Genomic DNA, 17951 nt, shown 5'->3' on the forward strand with positions numbered 1-17951 from the left:
AGCCCGCTTAAAGGAAATGACATGGGAGTACTGGTAACATATCTTTCTAGAGGAAAAATATGCCATTTCAATTACGTATCCCTCACTCTCTTATTTCTTTTATCCCCTTTTTTGGACTCGTTAAAGTCTGCTCAATCTTACATAGTTTCTTTACAAATAAATTGGGTTGCTCTTGGATGCTCTTAGTCAAGATAGCACTTCCTGCTTTAAGATAACAGTTTCCATTATATGTTTTCTTTTAAGGCATAAGCCATTCGGGGTTTTTAGTTGAGGTGTTTTCTTGAAGAAATGGTTGTAAGCTGATAGTGCTCTTGATTGCGCTAGGGATTATCACTGTGGACTTATTGGTTATGTACCAAAGAAAAAGGCTCAACCGTCAACAACACCCCAGGTTTTACCTGAATCTCGTCAGAAGCATGGTGCATATCAGTCTGTTTTAATGACTAAAAACTCTCCCAGTGCAACCAGTACAGAAGCGTCAAGGCCGGACAATCTACCAAGAACTTTCCATCAAAGCTATAAACAAGGTAGAATTCACATGAGTTTGTGTGCTACAGCCAATCACATCATGTACTTTGTTATAGCGAGTAAATTGCAGTGCTTGCTTTTATCATGACCTTTTTGCGCATAACAATTTTTTCCTTGTCAGTGCCCGTATTCCCTCATAAGAGGAAAGAGCGTGATCACCCAACTGAACCTGAAAATTTGAAACAAAAGGACAGAGGAAATGTCAATATTACTAACACAATGGTATGTATCCTTGTGTGAACTCTCCTGTATGTCCGTTTTGAAATCAGCAATCACTTTCGTCAAATGCTTTGCTGCATCATTTAAGCCTGCTATGGTTGACCATCCTTGAATTTCCATGTTGCATATTTTAAAATTAGATTGATAAGCTAATCTTCATTGTGCTTTTCTATCATAATGTAAATTTCTATAACCTTGCAGTTATCATTTGTTTCTATCTTGTTGCACTTTGGCTGTTATCTATTCTACACCTCTATTTTAATTTTTGTTTTTTCTTTCCATAGTTTATATACTCGTTCTAAAATCAAACGTGAGAAATTATTTATCAAAAAAATGAATAAATCTTTTTAAAAAAAAAAAAAAAAAAAAGAATAAATCAAACTTGGAAACAAAGAATGGTATCACAGAAGGGGAAATTTTGGTACGGACAAGTTTTGTAACTATTGGGCATGAGTGATCTTTCCTGTTTCACTTGGCAACCCCCAAAGGGATTATATTAGAAATCACTTCAAGAAGGCAAAAGAATTTGAAGAAACTTGAACTTCTCCATTTTGAATTGGTCTCACTGCACACATATCATGAGTTATAAGCTTTGGATGAGACCTATTGGCTTTTATCTATTTATTTATTTCTATAACCTGTTTCCACGACACATTTTAATATGGGTCTGTTCTATATTTTCTTTTTATTTATTTTGCTTCAATTTTTTTTCATGTAGCCTGTCGGTGCTGCTGCTAGTTACTTGGGAGGTGAAGAGGCTGCCAACCTGCTTGAAGAAAACCAAAAACTTCGTGCTCAGTAAGTTGCAGTTAATTATATTTTGTATCAAACTCGTCCATATGATTCAACAATGCGGAACAACTATGTCCTCGCATAATGCTAAACAGCTAGTTATGTTTAATTTATTACTCCAAGAAGTCTCACTTGAGATGTTCGCTCGATGGAATTTCATGTGCTTCTACTTCAATATTGCAGGTGCTCGGAACATGAGAAGTGGGTGGATGAGCTTAATGCTAAGGTAAGTCTAATTTGCTTGTATTCCTATACTGAACAAATCAAACCATATAGAGCTGAGCCGGTGAAAAGCGGGTGTTTGTACAATCATTATTGTGTGGACCATACTATCAAATAATGTACATTCAGTACACAAATAATGTACTTTTAGTATATTAAAAATGTACATTATATTCACGGAGGTACATTATTTGAGTACTGAAAGTACATTATTTTGTATAATGTACATTCAGTACACGAATAATGTACTTTTAGTATATTAAAAATGTACTTTTTGTTATGGTCCACACAATAATTTGCCGGGGTGTTTGTGTGACTGAACAAATCAAACCATATAGAGCTGATCCAATGAAAAGCGGGTGTTTGTGTGATTGGGTATCGGGTTACTGATTGATTGGTGAAGCGTGAACAAACTAAGTAATTTGTATTATGCAGGTGCTTCTCGTTCGAAAGCAACTAAAAGAAACACAGAAGGAATATGGTCGATTGCTGCTCGATTTGAAACTATTGGAAAAGGAAAAAATCAAACGGGAAAGCTAACAATAGTGTATTAGTGTTGTTTAGATAGGGCAACTTTCTTGCTCTTCTCGTGAGCTCTTGTAAATGATTTATGTATTTTAATGGCAGTTTAGGGACACTTTTGTAGAGTTTAATGTACCCACTAGACTTTTGTTGTTTGTGTGTTGTTCATTGCAGGCCAGCCAGCCAGAACTGTATCTCAAATCCTCCCTCCTTGTAGGGAAATTTTCAACCCAAAAGGGAAAAAGAAAAATCTAAGGAAATTTTTTCATTTTCTTTCTTTTGAGTACTTACAATTTCATTGTTAATGGTGCTGCACTGCTGCTTCTGTAAACATATTGAGAGTGATAGATTTCTTCCTTCCTCTATTTTTTTTTTTGTTTTTTTTTTAATTTGTTTTTGTTGTATGTGGATTGTGTATAGTGAATTTTGTTGACTGTTTTAAGCGGAGAGCATTATTAGTGGTTTATAGAAAAATATTTTGTAAATTAATTATTTAGTTTTAACTTGTAACATATAAAATAAAAATGAATATTATAAATTTAATTTTAAAAAGTATTTATTTTATAAATTTATGTGCTTGATTGAGACAAATGTACGAAGTAAATAGGTTTTAAATTTAAAATTTTTTTATTAGGTAAATTTTTTTTTGAAACCTTTTCACACGAGTCTTAATTCATGGAACATTATGATGTGGATTGTGGTTCACATAGTTGTGTGGATCATGGTCTAAAATAACGAACTCATAAAGTATATTATTCTAACTTAAAATACATTATCTTACTTAGAACGTTCATTATTTTAATTCAAAAAGTACATTATTATAACACAAAATATATTATTTTATTTCAAAAGGTTTATTATTCTAACACAAAAATTATAAAGTACAATATCAAGTGGCTTGTGGTCTATTGGTATCCGATTGCTTTCGTATGTGGGAGATTTAAGGTTTGAGCCTTATTGTAAGCATAGGTTGTTGTGTGGGTATTCCTTTTCTTTTGTAATAAAAATAAAATAAAATTATAATGCTAACACATAAACGGCTACAGCAAATACCGTTATTGACCTACGGATTTTTTTTTAACACCAAAACGATGTCATTTTGAGTCGTGGTCCCACAGCTGTGTGGACCATGATCCAGACAATAATTTGCTTTAATTCATGGTACGAATCAGTCGTTATATCGTGCACCAGGGCGCACAGCGCACAATGCATTGTGCGCCCTGAGCAAAACGACGTCGTTTGTATTGTTCAGATTTTATGTGTATTATGTTAAGAGTTTATGTATATTCTGTTATGAGTTTATGTGTATTATGCTATATTATGTGTATTCTGTTATGAGTTTATGTGTATTATACTATTATGTTAAATTATGTGTATTCTGTTATGAATTTATCTGTATTATGTTATGAGTTTATCTGTATTATGTATTACGTTAGATTATGTGTATTCTGTTATGAGTTTATGTATATTTGTATTATGTTAGATTATGTGTATTCTGTTTTGAGTTTATGTGTATTATGTATTATGTTAGATTATATGTATTCTGTTATGAGTTTGTGTACATTCGAAATAGAGAATTTTTTTTTTTTAATTTAACGGTAAAAACAGGAAACAGAATTTCTAGAAAAGAACATAGTCAAAACAACGTCGTTTTGGTCAGGGCGCACAATGCATTATGTGCCCTGGACACGATATATTTGCCGGAACGGATCATGTTAAGAGAATTGGGCCTTATAATATATAAGCTTAATAATATTATTTGTTCTGTTTGGCCCATTCTCACCATTTAGATATGGGCTTCCTTTGGGCTCATTATTAGTACTTAGGCAAATTATACTGTGGACTATGATCTATAAAGCAAAACGACTTTGTATTATTTTAATTACATTTTAATTTCTTTGATAATATTGCTCTGTTTTTTAATTTTATTTTTTACGTACATTAGTTTCATTATAGTAACATTAAAGTATTATTTTAATTATACTACAATTTCATTTGACATTATATGTTATTGCATGAGCTTTGTTTTTTAATTTTATTTTCAACACATGCTATTTTTATTTTAACAATACTAAAGTATCATTTTAACTCTACTACATTTTCATTTGGCAACCGTATTGGATTATGGTCCACATAACATTGTGTGAACTATGGTCTATTGTATAAAAAATTGTAGTATTTATTTGCCCATTTTTAGGCTCATTTTGTTTGGCCCATTTTCCTAAAAGCTCAATCAAATTATTTCGTGCAAGCTATCTATTATTGTTTTGTTATAAAGTATTATGTTTATGTTATACAGTATTATATATAAAGCTTAAAGCAATAATCATATATGCAACTTTGCTATGTAATACACTTTATTTCCTGCAAATTATCGATTATAGTTTTTTTCTATAAAATATAACATTTATGCTATAAAGTATTATATATAAGGTTTAAAGTATTGATTATATAATGTATGGGTATCCCCCTTCCTTTGTAATAAAAAAAAAGTATTGATTATATTTATAATTCTGTTATGTTACTACTTTATTATATGCAAAATGTGAATTACATTATGCTATAAAGTATTATATATAAAGTTTAAAGTATTAATTATATCTGCAATTTTGTTATGTTATTACTTTATTTCCTGCAAATTATCTATTACAGTTTTGTTATAAAGTACTGCATTTATGATATAAAGTATTATATATCAGGGTTAAAGTATTAATTATATATGTATTCTTTTATGTTATTAATTTATTTCTTGCAAATTGTTTATTACGGAGTACAATTTTGTTATAAAGTATTACATTTATATTATAAAGTATTATATATAAAGTTTAACGTATTGATTATATATGCAATTATGCTATGTTATTACTTTTTTTTTTTTTTAAGTACTACTAACTCGTTTACAATATAATATCAGTTCATATAAATTTTCTCAGCCTATTTATGTAAGTGTGTAGTTAGTTGTTGGACTGGCATGCAATATTGTAGTTATTTATCATGTGCACTTCAGTTTGTTTTTGTGTTGAGGATCACTAAACTCCAACATTTGTTCTGTTTTTGCTTTTTCTAAATTGTAATGCTTCTTTTCATTTTGAATACTTCTATTATATTCCTAAATTATTCTACCATTTTAATTAGGTCAAATATAATTAGTACACCTTACACATATAATAATGTAGGAAATAATTCAGTATTTACTTAAAGTTGGTACATGGTGCGTGGGAGGATAAACTAGTTAGGGAGACCTCATATATTAGAGGTGGTTACGGTTCACGACCGAATTGAACCAGTCCTGAATCGGTCCAGAAAAAGTTAGACCTGGACTTCATCGGATCTAGGTCGGGTTTAGCTTGGACCTGAACTGGCTAGTAATGGGTCAGTTTAGGTCCTATTAAAAAAATTCGAGGCCCAGCTTGAAACTAACTCAGGATCGAGGCCAAGAACAGCCCAAGCCCATAACTGGCCCAAGCACGGATTAGGTCCAGACCCATGCCCAGACTTTGGCACATATGTGTTTGAATTATTAAATAAAGTGCTTTTAATTTTTGTTAGATAATATGCTTCTTTCAATACTATATCTATAGTTCATTTACTTGAAACCTTACATTTACTTGTTAATTGTCAATTATTGCACTCATGTTAAATTTATGTGTTTAATAAGGACATCAGACTGATCAAAGTTTGAGTGCTTTTGTTGAACCAATTAGAAAATGTACTAAAAATTGAAGCATGTGCTCCATCTCAACTAAAAGTCTAAGCTAATAGTTGGATTGCACATTAATGGCTATATGCCATATACCAAATTGAAGCATGTGCTCCATCTCAACTAAAAGCCTAAGCTAATAGTTGGGTTGCACATTAATGGCTATATGCTCAACACTAAATGATTTAGATACAATAGAAAAAAAAAATGATTTTAAAATATTGTGTGCACATGGTTTAAAGAAAAAAGTCATTATAGTTTATATACACCTACTCAGTAAAATTTTATATGTAAAATGTTATGTGAAATTGCTCTATATCATGAGGTAATAACTATTTTGTATAATAGTCACCAAACTAGTGACGCTAGCCTAATTACAGCTATGTGAATTTTGATTCCTCTAAATTATTGATGATGATACGTATGAATCTTAACGCGTATATGTGTGTGTGTGTGTGTGTGTGTGTGTGTGTGTGTGTGTGTGTGTGTGTGTGTGTGTATATATATATATATATATATATATATATATATATATATATATATATATATATAAAGTGATCAGGTGTGTGTGGTGCTTCCCGTGCGGTTGTGCGGGTGAGCTCACATTAAGCATTATACTGGCGTACTTTAAGTACATAACAGACGCACATTAACCCCACACAAACAAAATACATTCACAACACAAACTCACGGACCTTAAGCACAAAACTCACGCATCTTAAGCACAACCCTTGCGCACCTTAAGCACAAAAACTCATGCACCTTAAGCACAAAAATACACGCACCTTAAGTTTTAACAACAACTCACATTAAGTACGCACTCACGCACATTAAGTACAAAACTCACGCACCTTAAGCACAAGACTCACGCACATTAAGCACACAACTCATGCACTTTAAAGTTTCAACAACAACTCACATTAAGTACACACTCACGCACATTAAGCACACAACTCATGCACCTTAGGCACAAAACTCACGCACCTTAGGCACAAAACTCACGCACCTTAAGTACAAAACTCACGCACATTAAGCACTACACACTCACACACATTAAACACAAACCTCACGCACCTTAAGCACAAGACTCATGCACATTAATCACCCGCATAACCGCACGGGAAGCATTCACCCGCACTGAAACTTAAACATATATATATATATATATATATATATATATATATATATATATATATATATATATATATATATATATATATATATATTAATTAGCATTATTGAATCAAAAAGTTGAAGTTCGGGGTGAGCAAAATATCGGTTAACCGCTAACCGACCGAAAAAATCGATTATCGATCGGTTTCGGTTATTGCTATAAAAAAATTTCAATTTTTCAGTATTTCGATTATTTTACGATTTTAGTGTGTCGGTTATCTGTCGGTGACCGATAACCGAGTTACATATATATATATATATATATATATATATATATATATATATATATATATATATATATATATATATATATATATAGTGTTTGAGTTTCAGACTTTCAGACTAATAGTCCATCTCCAGCCAAATATCTAATAATTTATTAGCACAATTAATAGAAAATACCAATCTCCTAATTCCCTAAACACAATGGAGAACCTCAAAGTCAGAACGCTACGATTAAGGTTTGGTGGGAATGAAAACTAAAACTCTTACAGAACGTTTGGTTCACGGAATGAATTTGGAGGGAATAAGAATGTTATTCCATAGGGAATGGAATATGTAAGGAATAGAATAGGAATTGTATTCTGTTGTTTGGTTGGCTGAAGGAATAGACTTTAGTAACAGTATTCCAGTGTTTGGTTGGTTAAAGGAATAGAAATGGAATAGGTTTTAAAGACATAAATACCCTTATACAAAAAAATAATAAAAATAATAAATATGATTATGATATACTGAATGTTATATATATATATATATATATATATATATATATATATATATATATATATATATATATATATATATATATATATATATATATATATATATATATATATATATATATATATATATATATATATATTTATATTTATATACTTATATATTTATTTATATTTATATTTATTTTCCCACTTATCCCACATCGGTTGGAGAAGTAAAGAATGGAGTCTTGATGCTCCTATAAAAGGAGCCTCAAGGCTCCATAATTTCAATTGCAATGCTCATCCGCTAGGCAAGCTTGCAATGCCCATCTGCTAGGCATGCAGATGAGCATGCTACTTAATATAGGAGCCAAGGCTCCATAATTTAGGAGTCTTATACAGTTAATTTTTTTATTTACTATATATATATATATATATATATATAATAAACTGTCAAGGGTGTTTTGAGAAAAATACTTTTCTTTTTCTAAAATGCCAATTGCAAATGCTGCAAAATGTGTATGTGTATATATATATATATATATATATATATATATATATATATATATATATATATATATATATATATATATTTTGATGGATAAAAATTATAATTAATTAAATATAGACATTTATATAATACATTATATTTATTAAATGAATATAAATATTATATAATGTGCAAATGGTATTTTTGGTATTTGTGATATAAAAGCTATTCCCAAGGGCATGGGAATAGCTAATACCAAGGCCCCCCCTAGGAATGGCTATTCCCCTTGCGAAGGTAATAGCTCATTCCTAGGAATGTTATTCCATTCCTGACCTATTCCATGAACCAAACATGCCATTAATTCCCTTATGCGAATCTGCTTCTCCATTCAACTATTCCGCAGCCACAGCCCACAGACGACGCACAACGATTCTCCGATCCATTGTCTCCTGTAACACCTCCCCCCCCCCCCCCCCCCCCAAAAAAAAAAAAAAAAACAAGGCCCAATTGAAGCCCTAACACAAGCAGATTAACAACAAAACTAGCACAGCGGAAGATAAACGGAAACTGGATAACAGAAATCCAAAAAGGGGTGTTATGCCACGTATACCATACTAGGTAACGCTAAGGCAACAATCTGCAAGTGTATAATACTATCCCAATACATCAATCTAAAACAGTCTAAAAACATTGGCGCACAGGCCACAAAAACACAAAGGTGCTAAGCTACCAGGCTCTAGACATCGAAAAAAAACATTGGGACGACGCCCGGTCAGCGAATAATGCTGGTAACCCACCAATACCGTTAAGTATCATAAATAGGTAGATATAAGATATAAAAACCATTTTCGAAACGGAATACATATATATAAGTCAAAAGCCAAGATCACCAGTCAACACAAGACTCATCACTCTCAAGACCACACGGGAACACATCCCAAACCACAAAGGTTAACCACACACAAGGATAAAGACTCACCCAACGGCAACACATGCCAAAACAACGCAAGCCTCCGTGACTACACACGTCACGAGAGAAGATCACACAACGCCGGCTTTACAAGCCCTCGCAACATCACCCATCGCGAGTTGGTATGCCTTCCTTATGCCCTGTTCCAACTTTATGGCTACCCCCAACCTTGTATCTTCTTTCCAACCATTACCGCCAGGATCCCCTGTACAGCCAAGTCCAACCTTATTCCGCCGGGACCGTCGTCCCCTACCTATAACCACCAACGAACCACCACCAATCACGGAAACACATGCCCGGATAACACATGTTATCCCCCAATCACGTGGACCCATCACTCAGGCCACAACTCCATAATCACGTCACGGGCACCACGAGGACCGCTGCAATACCTTGGTGACTAGTGTCCCATACCACTAATCGTGCAATCCAGGTAAAGCCACGCACGCCACACCTCAACAGGAATCAATCAACGGATTGCAACGAAGGTATGGAACATACTCAATCAAGGAACGGGTCACAGCCCAACGACAACAACGATGGATAACACAAGTTATCATCAACCAAACGGAAGGTACAAACAACACACACGCTAGCATTAAGATAACAAACTAGCATGCTTATCAACGGGGAAACTCAAGATAGTTCCGAGGAACACACAAGACACTTCTTGGTCCAACGAAACACAATGTTGAACACTTAGCACGATTCAAGACATCAAAGTCCTACATGGATACCTACCATATAGTTCTAGACCTACGAAACATCAAGAAGACACTCAAATAGTTCCACAAAAGAACAACGGAAAGTCAAAAGATCAAATACCGAGACAACGAATCACGGGGAACAAATCCCGAACCAAACACCACCGTGTACCCGCGGGTGGACCCACGGGAAGACCATCCCACGAGGCCTGTACCCGCGGGTAGGCCGGCGGGTGGTGCCCCGCCCGCCGTTCCGCCCGCGGGAACATTCCTGTTCCACAATAAATCCCCTCGGGGATTTTCTTCTCCAAACACAAATTCAAGTCCAAAACATGCCAAATCTCACCAAACACAACAAAATGACTTGAACCAAGGAAAATGCCAAGCAATGGCACCAAGGTTTTCTAGGCGACAAGCCGCCGACCGCCTAGTCGACTAGGCGGCCGCCTAGGCGACAACTAGGCGATGAGTAATATATTATATATAATATATAATATATATACTAAATTGTCTAAATATGCATTAATTTAAACATTCAATTCAAAGTCAAGAACCAACATCACACATTCACACAATACTATGATACTAAATGTCTAAATATCCAATGTCTCAATTCTCATTTCTCAAACTCCCAAGTCTTAAGCATCCATTAAATCAATCCCGAGCCCTGCACCACCATCATTATCCTCATCACTCTCAATTCCCTCATCTTCTTCATCATCATCAATATCTTCATCATCATTTGGGAAAGGATCTTCATCATCTACTTCATCCCTCAAACCTCCCATTGATGAAGTATTGCGACGCCGGGAATAATGTATTGGTGCACTCGTGCCTTCACCTGCATGTGCTCTTGTAGGAAGATTTCTTCCCTCCAAATTTGCTGAAGCACCAAGCACCTCATCAACAAGACTCCAAGTGAGGTCCTCACCGACATGAACATTATCATTATGATTAGTACCATCCACCCATTCATTTTCCCATTGAAATTCTTCAAGAACTAATGGGTTGAAGTTTGTTCCTTCCTCACGCCGCTTTTGAAACCGACTAACAATCTTCCGGTTATACTTCACATAAACCAAGTCATTCAACCGTTTATGTTCTAATCGGTTTCTTCTTTTTGTGTGAATCTAAATCATAAAAAATAAAAAATAATTACTACTTTAGTAACTTAGGAACAAATAACAGTATTAGTCTATTATTTAGTACTAAGTAGTAAGTACTTACGAACTCAAAGGTGCTCCAGTTACGTTCACAACCGGCAGATGAACAGCAGAGGGAAATAATGCGCAGTGCTAATTTTTGGAGCTCAAAATGATTGCCTCCAAAAGCCATCCACCAATCAACTAAAATATGAATATATATCATACTTAGTAAGTTAGTTTATCAAAATTCAAAAGTATAAAACTAGACATTGTTTAAACTTTAAAGTTTAAATTTGTTGTAGTTTAAAACTTTAAATAATACTTACGAGGAGTTTTGTTTTTGTGTTGGTTGATAGCTAATTGCTTCCCAAAACTTCCTCGCAAATAATCATACTCATCAACTTGATTGGCTATTTTGAGTTGTGTTTGTTGATCTGGAACCATCTTCTCAAGCACTTCATTAAACATGGCCCGCTGCTTAGAAGCATATTCACTATCACTTACTTTCAAATCAAAATAATGGGACGGATTTAAAAACAATGCTGCTCCATACAAGTCAACTCCCATTTGATCTTGCCAACGTCTATCCACAATATCCATCAATCTTGCCAGCAACCTTGATTGACTTGCAAACGCTTCATTCAATTTCCTCCTTGCAGTAGTCATAGCCATAGCAACCTCGGGCATAGCAGGGATCTCATCACCATCTACGATTCTCAATACAACAAGAATCGGTTGAGAAGCCTTAATGCAATCTTCCACCCCAGACCAGAAACGAGTAGAAAATACCGAGTCATAGATCTTCTTTCCAGCTTGTGTGTTTGCTAGTTTAGAAGTAGTCCAATTATCACTAACAAACAAGTTTTTTAAAGCTTTCTGATGCCTGTATAAGCTCTGCAATGTAAGGAAAGCTGTGGCAAATCGAGTTACTCCGGGTCTCACAAGATCCTTACCACCAGTAAACTCCCTCATAGCATTTAAGATCCTTCCATGCCTATATATGAAGGTAGTGATGCGTCTAGCACTTTCAATCTTCTGTTTGAACTCAACTAACTCGCCAATGTCTTCCAACATTAGGTCCAAGCAATGTGCCGCGCATGGAGTCCAAAACAGTGTAGGTATCTTATCTTCCAACAACTTGCCCGCTGCTTTGTAATTAGCACCATTATCTGTCACAATTTGGACAACATTTTCTGTGCCTATCTCTTGAATCTTGCTCTCTAGTAACCTAGCCAACATGTTGGCATCATGGGATTCGCTCGATGCATCAATAGATTCCAAGAAAAACGTCCCCTCCGGACTGTTTACAAGAAAGTTTATCAAATGTCGATTTCTTCTGTCAGTCCATCCATCGGACATCAAAGTACACCCATACCGCCTCCAAGCCAGCTTGTGTTTGTCTTTCAACACATCTATTTCCTTTTTTGCTTTCTCTAAGAGTGAGACCCGCAGTTCTTGATAGCTAGGAGGTTTCCACCCGGGTCCTAATTGTGCAACGGACTCTAACATGACCTCAGAACTAAAGGCATTTGCGACATTAAAAGGAATGCCACACTCGTAGAAACAGTTTGCAACATGCATTGCTGTTCTCTCTTTCTCTTCTTTAGTTCTTGTACAATCTTCAAGGGTTCTTTGATAACCCTTGCTACGCCTTTCTTCCACAACTTCTTCAGGGGTTTTCCTAACCATTGCCGCAATTGTTTTTTGCGCCGGTTGTGCAAACCTCAAAGCCGACTGCCTCTTTTTAGAACTAGTCCCCGAACTTGGATGAGTAATTGAGTCGTGAGATGATGGTTGTCTTGGTTGTGTTGGTTCCATTGACACTTCTTGTGAACCATTATCCCCATCATCGTCATCCAAATTTAGTTGTTTGTTCCTTGAATTTTTTAAGATATACTCCCGCATTTCTTTCATAATCTCTGTTGTTGTATTCGGGCATGCAACAACATCTCCATACCCCTTAGCCAAGTGTTGTTTCAATCTTTTAATGCCTTGGCTAATTTGTCTTCCACACAACGTACATCCGATCAACTCTTTTTTACTTAAATCTGGCCAAAATCCATACTTCCAACCGGGGTCTTTAGACTTGGCTTTTCTTTTAGGATCCTTTGATGGATCATAAGTATTTTCGTCCTCCATAACCTGACAAATAAAAAATAAACAACCTATATGAAACACATCAATAGCACACTGCCAACTGCCAAGTATGTAGAAAAAAAAAAATGGTCAGTGTGCCACACTGTGAAATGTGAATATATGAAATAACCACAGTGTGCCAAGTGCCAAGTATTAAGTATGAAAATATGAAATAACCACACTGTGAAATGTGAATACTGAATATATAATTATATACACAACATACACACTGCCAAGTGTGTAGAAAAACAAAATAAATAAATTCAATGGTCAGTGTGGCACACTGCCACACTGCCAAGCTTAATATATTATATATTTATATATATAAATTATAATGTAATATACTAATATATACAGAAATAACAGACTAGTTTTACACACTCACAGTCACACACGACTGCACTAAGAAGAAGAAAAAAAAAATAACAAAGCAGCAAACTTACCGGTCGGAGTCGCTGGTCGGAGGGTCGCCGGTCGGAGGTTGCAGTCGGCCGGAGGTCGCAGCCGGTCGGAGTCGCAGCAGGTCGGAGTTGTGGACTTGTGGTGAAGACTGAAGAGTGAAAGAGTCGTTGCGTTGAAGAGGACTTGAAGTTCAGACGAGTCTTGCGATAAAGACTAAGTCTAGTAGGGTTTTAATTCAGCAATTAATTTTTTTTTTTTTAACATAAACCCGGGTTGACCCGGGCAGAAACCGGGCCGAACCAGGCATAGGCGTCCCAGGGCGTCACCTTGACGACTAGGCGTCGCCTAGGCGACGCCCAGGCTCGCCTCGCCAATTTTAGGCGAGGCGAGGGAACTAGGCGGGAGCCCTAGCCCGCCCAGACGCCTAGATAACCTTGAATGGCACAAAGGAACCCTAAACACAAGCTCTAGATATGCAATATCACAAGATAAATGCATAAAACCATCATATTTCATAGCAAAGAACAAGTAGAATCCAAGAAATCACATATAGGTAAGCAAAATAGGTTTTGTAGAGCATGGGTTACCTCTTGAAGACCAAAAGACTTCTCTTTACACCACAACAAGCTCTCCACTAGGCTCACTTCTCAAACCCACTTCAAGATCAAACCAAAAGATCATAAAGGTCTTACCTTTAAGAAAAAGACAACTAAGATGGAACCAAAAAGACTAGACAAGCTTAGATCTTACCCTCCTAGATACCCAAATAGGTGAAAGGTTGAATCTTGGAAGCAAAACTTGGAATCTTGACATAGGTCTCAACTTGGCTTGGAGAATAAGCTACATTTCTATTCTAGAGAGAAGGTAGAGATATTTTCTAGGAATTGTAAGGAATGAAATGAAGAAGTCTTCTAGGTTAGGATACAATACTAACTCTTGGTGAAAAGACAAGGCTACCCTTACTAACCCTTAGAAAGTGTAAGGAACAAGGGAACTCCTCTCTAAGCACAAGGTACAACACAACTTAAAGATTGACTAGTCAAATACTAGTCCTTAAGTATTAAAAATCAGGATTTTAGGAATCAATTCCTCAAAAGAATTAGAATTAATTACTCAATTAATTCATGGATTGGAGTGTGGATTTTTGGGGTGTCACATCTCCGGTCTCTCAAGTCTCACCGCTGCGCCTCTCGCCCTCCGCCCGGACTGCCCTCTGCCCCTCACGCTCTCTGTCTTCGCGCCCTTGGCTATACTCCGATCTTTCACCGCCTTCACATCCCCATGTATTTCTATTTGTATCTGTATCTTCATCTCCATCTATGAATGGACCGACAAATCATGGAGACAAGTAATCTTTCGGTCGATTTTTGTATTTGTATATGTATTTGAAGATGTATTTGTATTTGTCTTTGTATCGATCGTTCATGTATTTGTATATGTATATTCGTCTTCGCCATTTTTGGAGCATTGTTAATCTTTCGTTTATTCGGTAACGGACGATCGATTTTTCGATCGGCTAGACCATATACTTCGGTCGGTTAAGAAGGTTAAAAATTTTGATCCGTTTTTCGGTTTTTCGGTCGGTTATGTAACCGACCGACCGTTTGCTCACTCCTAGTTGAAGTGCCTTCAATTAGATATAACTTTGATTTTTAACTATGATGTTAGTGGGTCAAATATATATATATATTTTAAGTATAATTATTTTATATAAAAAAAATATAAAAATAAAATTTTGGCCCACAATATATAGGCACGGGCCTAGGCCTGGGGTAAGCCCGGCACAGGATTGGCCCAAATAATTCAGGGCCGGTCTCAGTCCGTGCCAGTCTAGGGATCAGCCCAGGCCCAAACTTTGGCCACCTCTAACATATATAGGAGAGATAATTGACTTTTTTGATAATATATATGGTGATGTAGCATAGAGTGTATAGATGTAATAGCGTTCTCTAGAAATTAGGAGTACAATTATGACACATAATATGTGACAATAAGAGATTAGGCATAGTATCAGAAAATCAACATGCATGGAGCTAAGCAACTAAAAGCAAAATAGAACAACCACATATTAATAAGAAAATAACACAAGAATAAAATAAATAGGATTCAAACTATGAATCTTCTAGATGAAAACAAACTTATAGAGTTATAGGAGTGTGGTAAAATACACAACCAAAGAAAGAGAGATAATACAATCTTAACCTAACCCTTATATATACTAACTACTCACTCATATTAGCGCACAGAGAGGGAGGGAGGGAGAGGGGGAGAGAGGGAGAGGGGGAGGGAGAGAGGGAGGGAGAGAGAGAGAAATCTTAAAATTCTAGTGTTGAATTCTTGATAATAAGTTCTAAAAGTTTAATGAAAAGTAAATTCAAGTCTATTCTAACCTTGGTTAATAATATTGAAAGAAAGTGACAAGAATGCCCCTATACTGATAGAGAAGTTAATTAATTTCATTGATATATATTGGTTCTGATTAGGTGGTGAAAAAAAGTCTAGAGAGTGAATATACTTTTCAAGTAAATTAAAATTGTTTAACATCGACAATTTTATCAAAATAACTCTAAGTAAATTAAATTAATAAAAATCTAAATTTTATCAAAATAACTCTAAGTAAATTAAATTAATAAAAATCTAAATTAGAGTGCACATTGGAATAAATGTACGTAAAGTACTATATTCAAAAATGAAGTGTTAGATGATGTATGCAAACTTGCAACGTGAAGGGTAGAAATGAAACTCATGTAATCTTTTGGTTCACCTGTACTACATAATGCTGATGAAGATCAGAGTTCTAATACAGACAGTTTTCACAAATAATTTCCGGCCACTTAGTAATGAAATTAATATAATACGTACATCTTCGATCTGCTTCGTCATACAAATCAGGCCAGGGAACCTCTATTTTATGTATAGTTTCTTGTACATGTCAGACTTTTGGCCATTTTGGACTCACAAGTCACAACCTACACATTCAAGTAAACAACTAAAATATCAGACTACGAACACACGTTACGTTCTCAGGTAATATAATATAATGTTCCCCTAAAGATCACTAAAACTCAGAATCACTGATCTATCGAAACTCCAGTATTCACCTTGTCATACTTTATCCCAAAGTTTAAGATCATTAACTAATTGCATTCAAATTGATAATTTTAAGAATAAAAAAATGATAAAGTTATCAGAATATCCATAATCTATACAACTAACATTTTGGTTCAACAACGACCATTTTGAATTGCCAAAAGTGTCCAAAAAACGATAGTCTGGGATCTAAAATGGCAAAAATGATAGTTTGGGACTAAATTTAGAATTGTCACCAAAGACAAGGGACCTCTGGTGGAATTAACTCTGTATTAAATGTAATAGATACGTAATTTATTAACTTAACTAGTTTTTTTACGCGCATTGCACGATTGAGATAATGCCTAATGTTTTTTTTTTTTTTTTTTAAATAAGTACTTTAAAGTATATCAAGGCAAGATTATATTGGAATTGTTCATGCATAGATAATTGAATGTTAAATTTGCGTATTTAAATAGGCAATTCTAAGTTTACAAATGCAAGATAATATAGTCAAGATTGATTATAATTGTCAATAAAATAATTGTATAGGTATGGTTGAAACCAAATACGGGACATAAGGGAGAGCAAATAAAATTTAGAACATAAAATATTAAATATATACTAATATTGAAGAGCTAACCGCTGATTGCCAAACAATGACATTGTGAGATAATTTTCGACTTTAATTTGTTGTGTGATTTAAATACTCTTTTTGTCAATAAATCTCGCAAGTATTTAATATGATTGGCTTAATTATATATTTTTTAATTTTTTTATTTTTTTTTTTTAATTTTTTAAAATAATAATAATAATAATTATTATTAAAATTATTTTTCTTAATTAATTTATTGATAATGAATAATTTTTTTAATAAAGAAATTGTAGAGACAATGTAACGAATATAATCAATTGATGAATTTGAATGTAAAGAATTTTTAGGGAAAATGGTCAAATAGGTCCTTAAACATTTCAAGAAAAGTCAATTAGGCCCTTGAACTTTTAAAAAGTGCAATTAGATACATAAACTTACGATTTTAGCTCAATTTACCCCATTAGCAGGTTAACTATCAGATTACTTCAGATAAACGCCTATGTGACAGCTTACTTGGCAAAAATGTTAATATTTAATTCGCCACGTAAGCATAAGTAAAAAAAATGAAAATAAATATATTAAT

The 17951-nt window shown here is 34.5% G+C and overlaps 2 protein-coding genes across 2 annotated transcripts; one reads left to right on the forward strand and one right to left on the reverse strand.

Annotated features, from left to right (window-relative positions):
* Nucleotides 1-6: 6 nt before the first annotated feature.
* Nucleotides 7-2588, forward strand: LOC109170751 (protein MICRORCHIDIA 6-like). The gene is made up of 6 exons (XM_019319904.1): nt 7-33; nt 325-527; nt 650-750; nt 1466-1545; nt 1723-1765; nt 2197-2588. The coding sequence occupies exons 1-6, from the start codon at nt 17-19 to the stop codon at nt 2299-2301; spliced, it is 549 nt and encodes a 182-aa protein (XP_019175449.1). The 5' UTR covers nt 7-16; the 3' UTR covers nt 2302-2588.
* Nucleotides 2589-10659: 8071 nt separating this feature from the next.
* LOC109170752 lies at nt 10660-15021 on the reverse strand. The gene is made up of 4 exons (XM_019319905.1): nt 14884-15021; nt 11493-13308; nt 11249-11367; nt 10660-11151 (listed from the first exon to the last, which is right to left on the reverse strand). Exons 1-4 carry the CDS (start codon nt 15019-15021, stop codon nt 10660-10662), a joined length of 2565 nt encoding a protein of 854 aa, XP_019175450.1.
* Between the last annotated feature and the right edge of the window lie 2930 nt (nt 15022-17951).

Source organism: Ipomoea nil, unplaced genomic scaffold, assembly GCF_001879475.1.
Source record: "Ipomoea nil cultivar Tokyo-kokei standard unplaced genomic scaffold, Asagao_1.1 scaffold3338, whole genome shotgun sequence".
NCBI lineage: Eukaryota > Viridiplantae > Streptophyta > Magnoliopsida > Solanales > Convolvulaceae > Ipomoea > Ipomoea nil.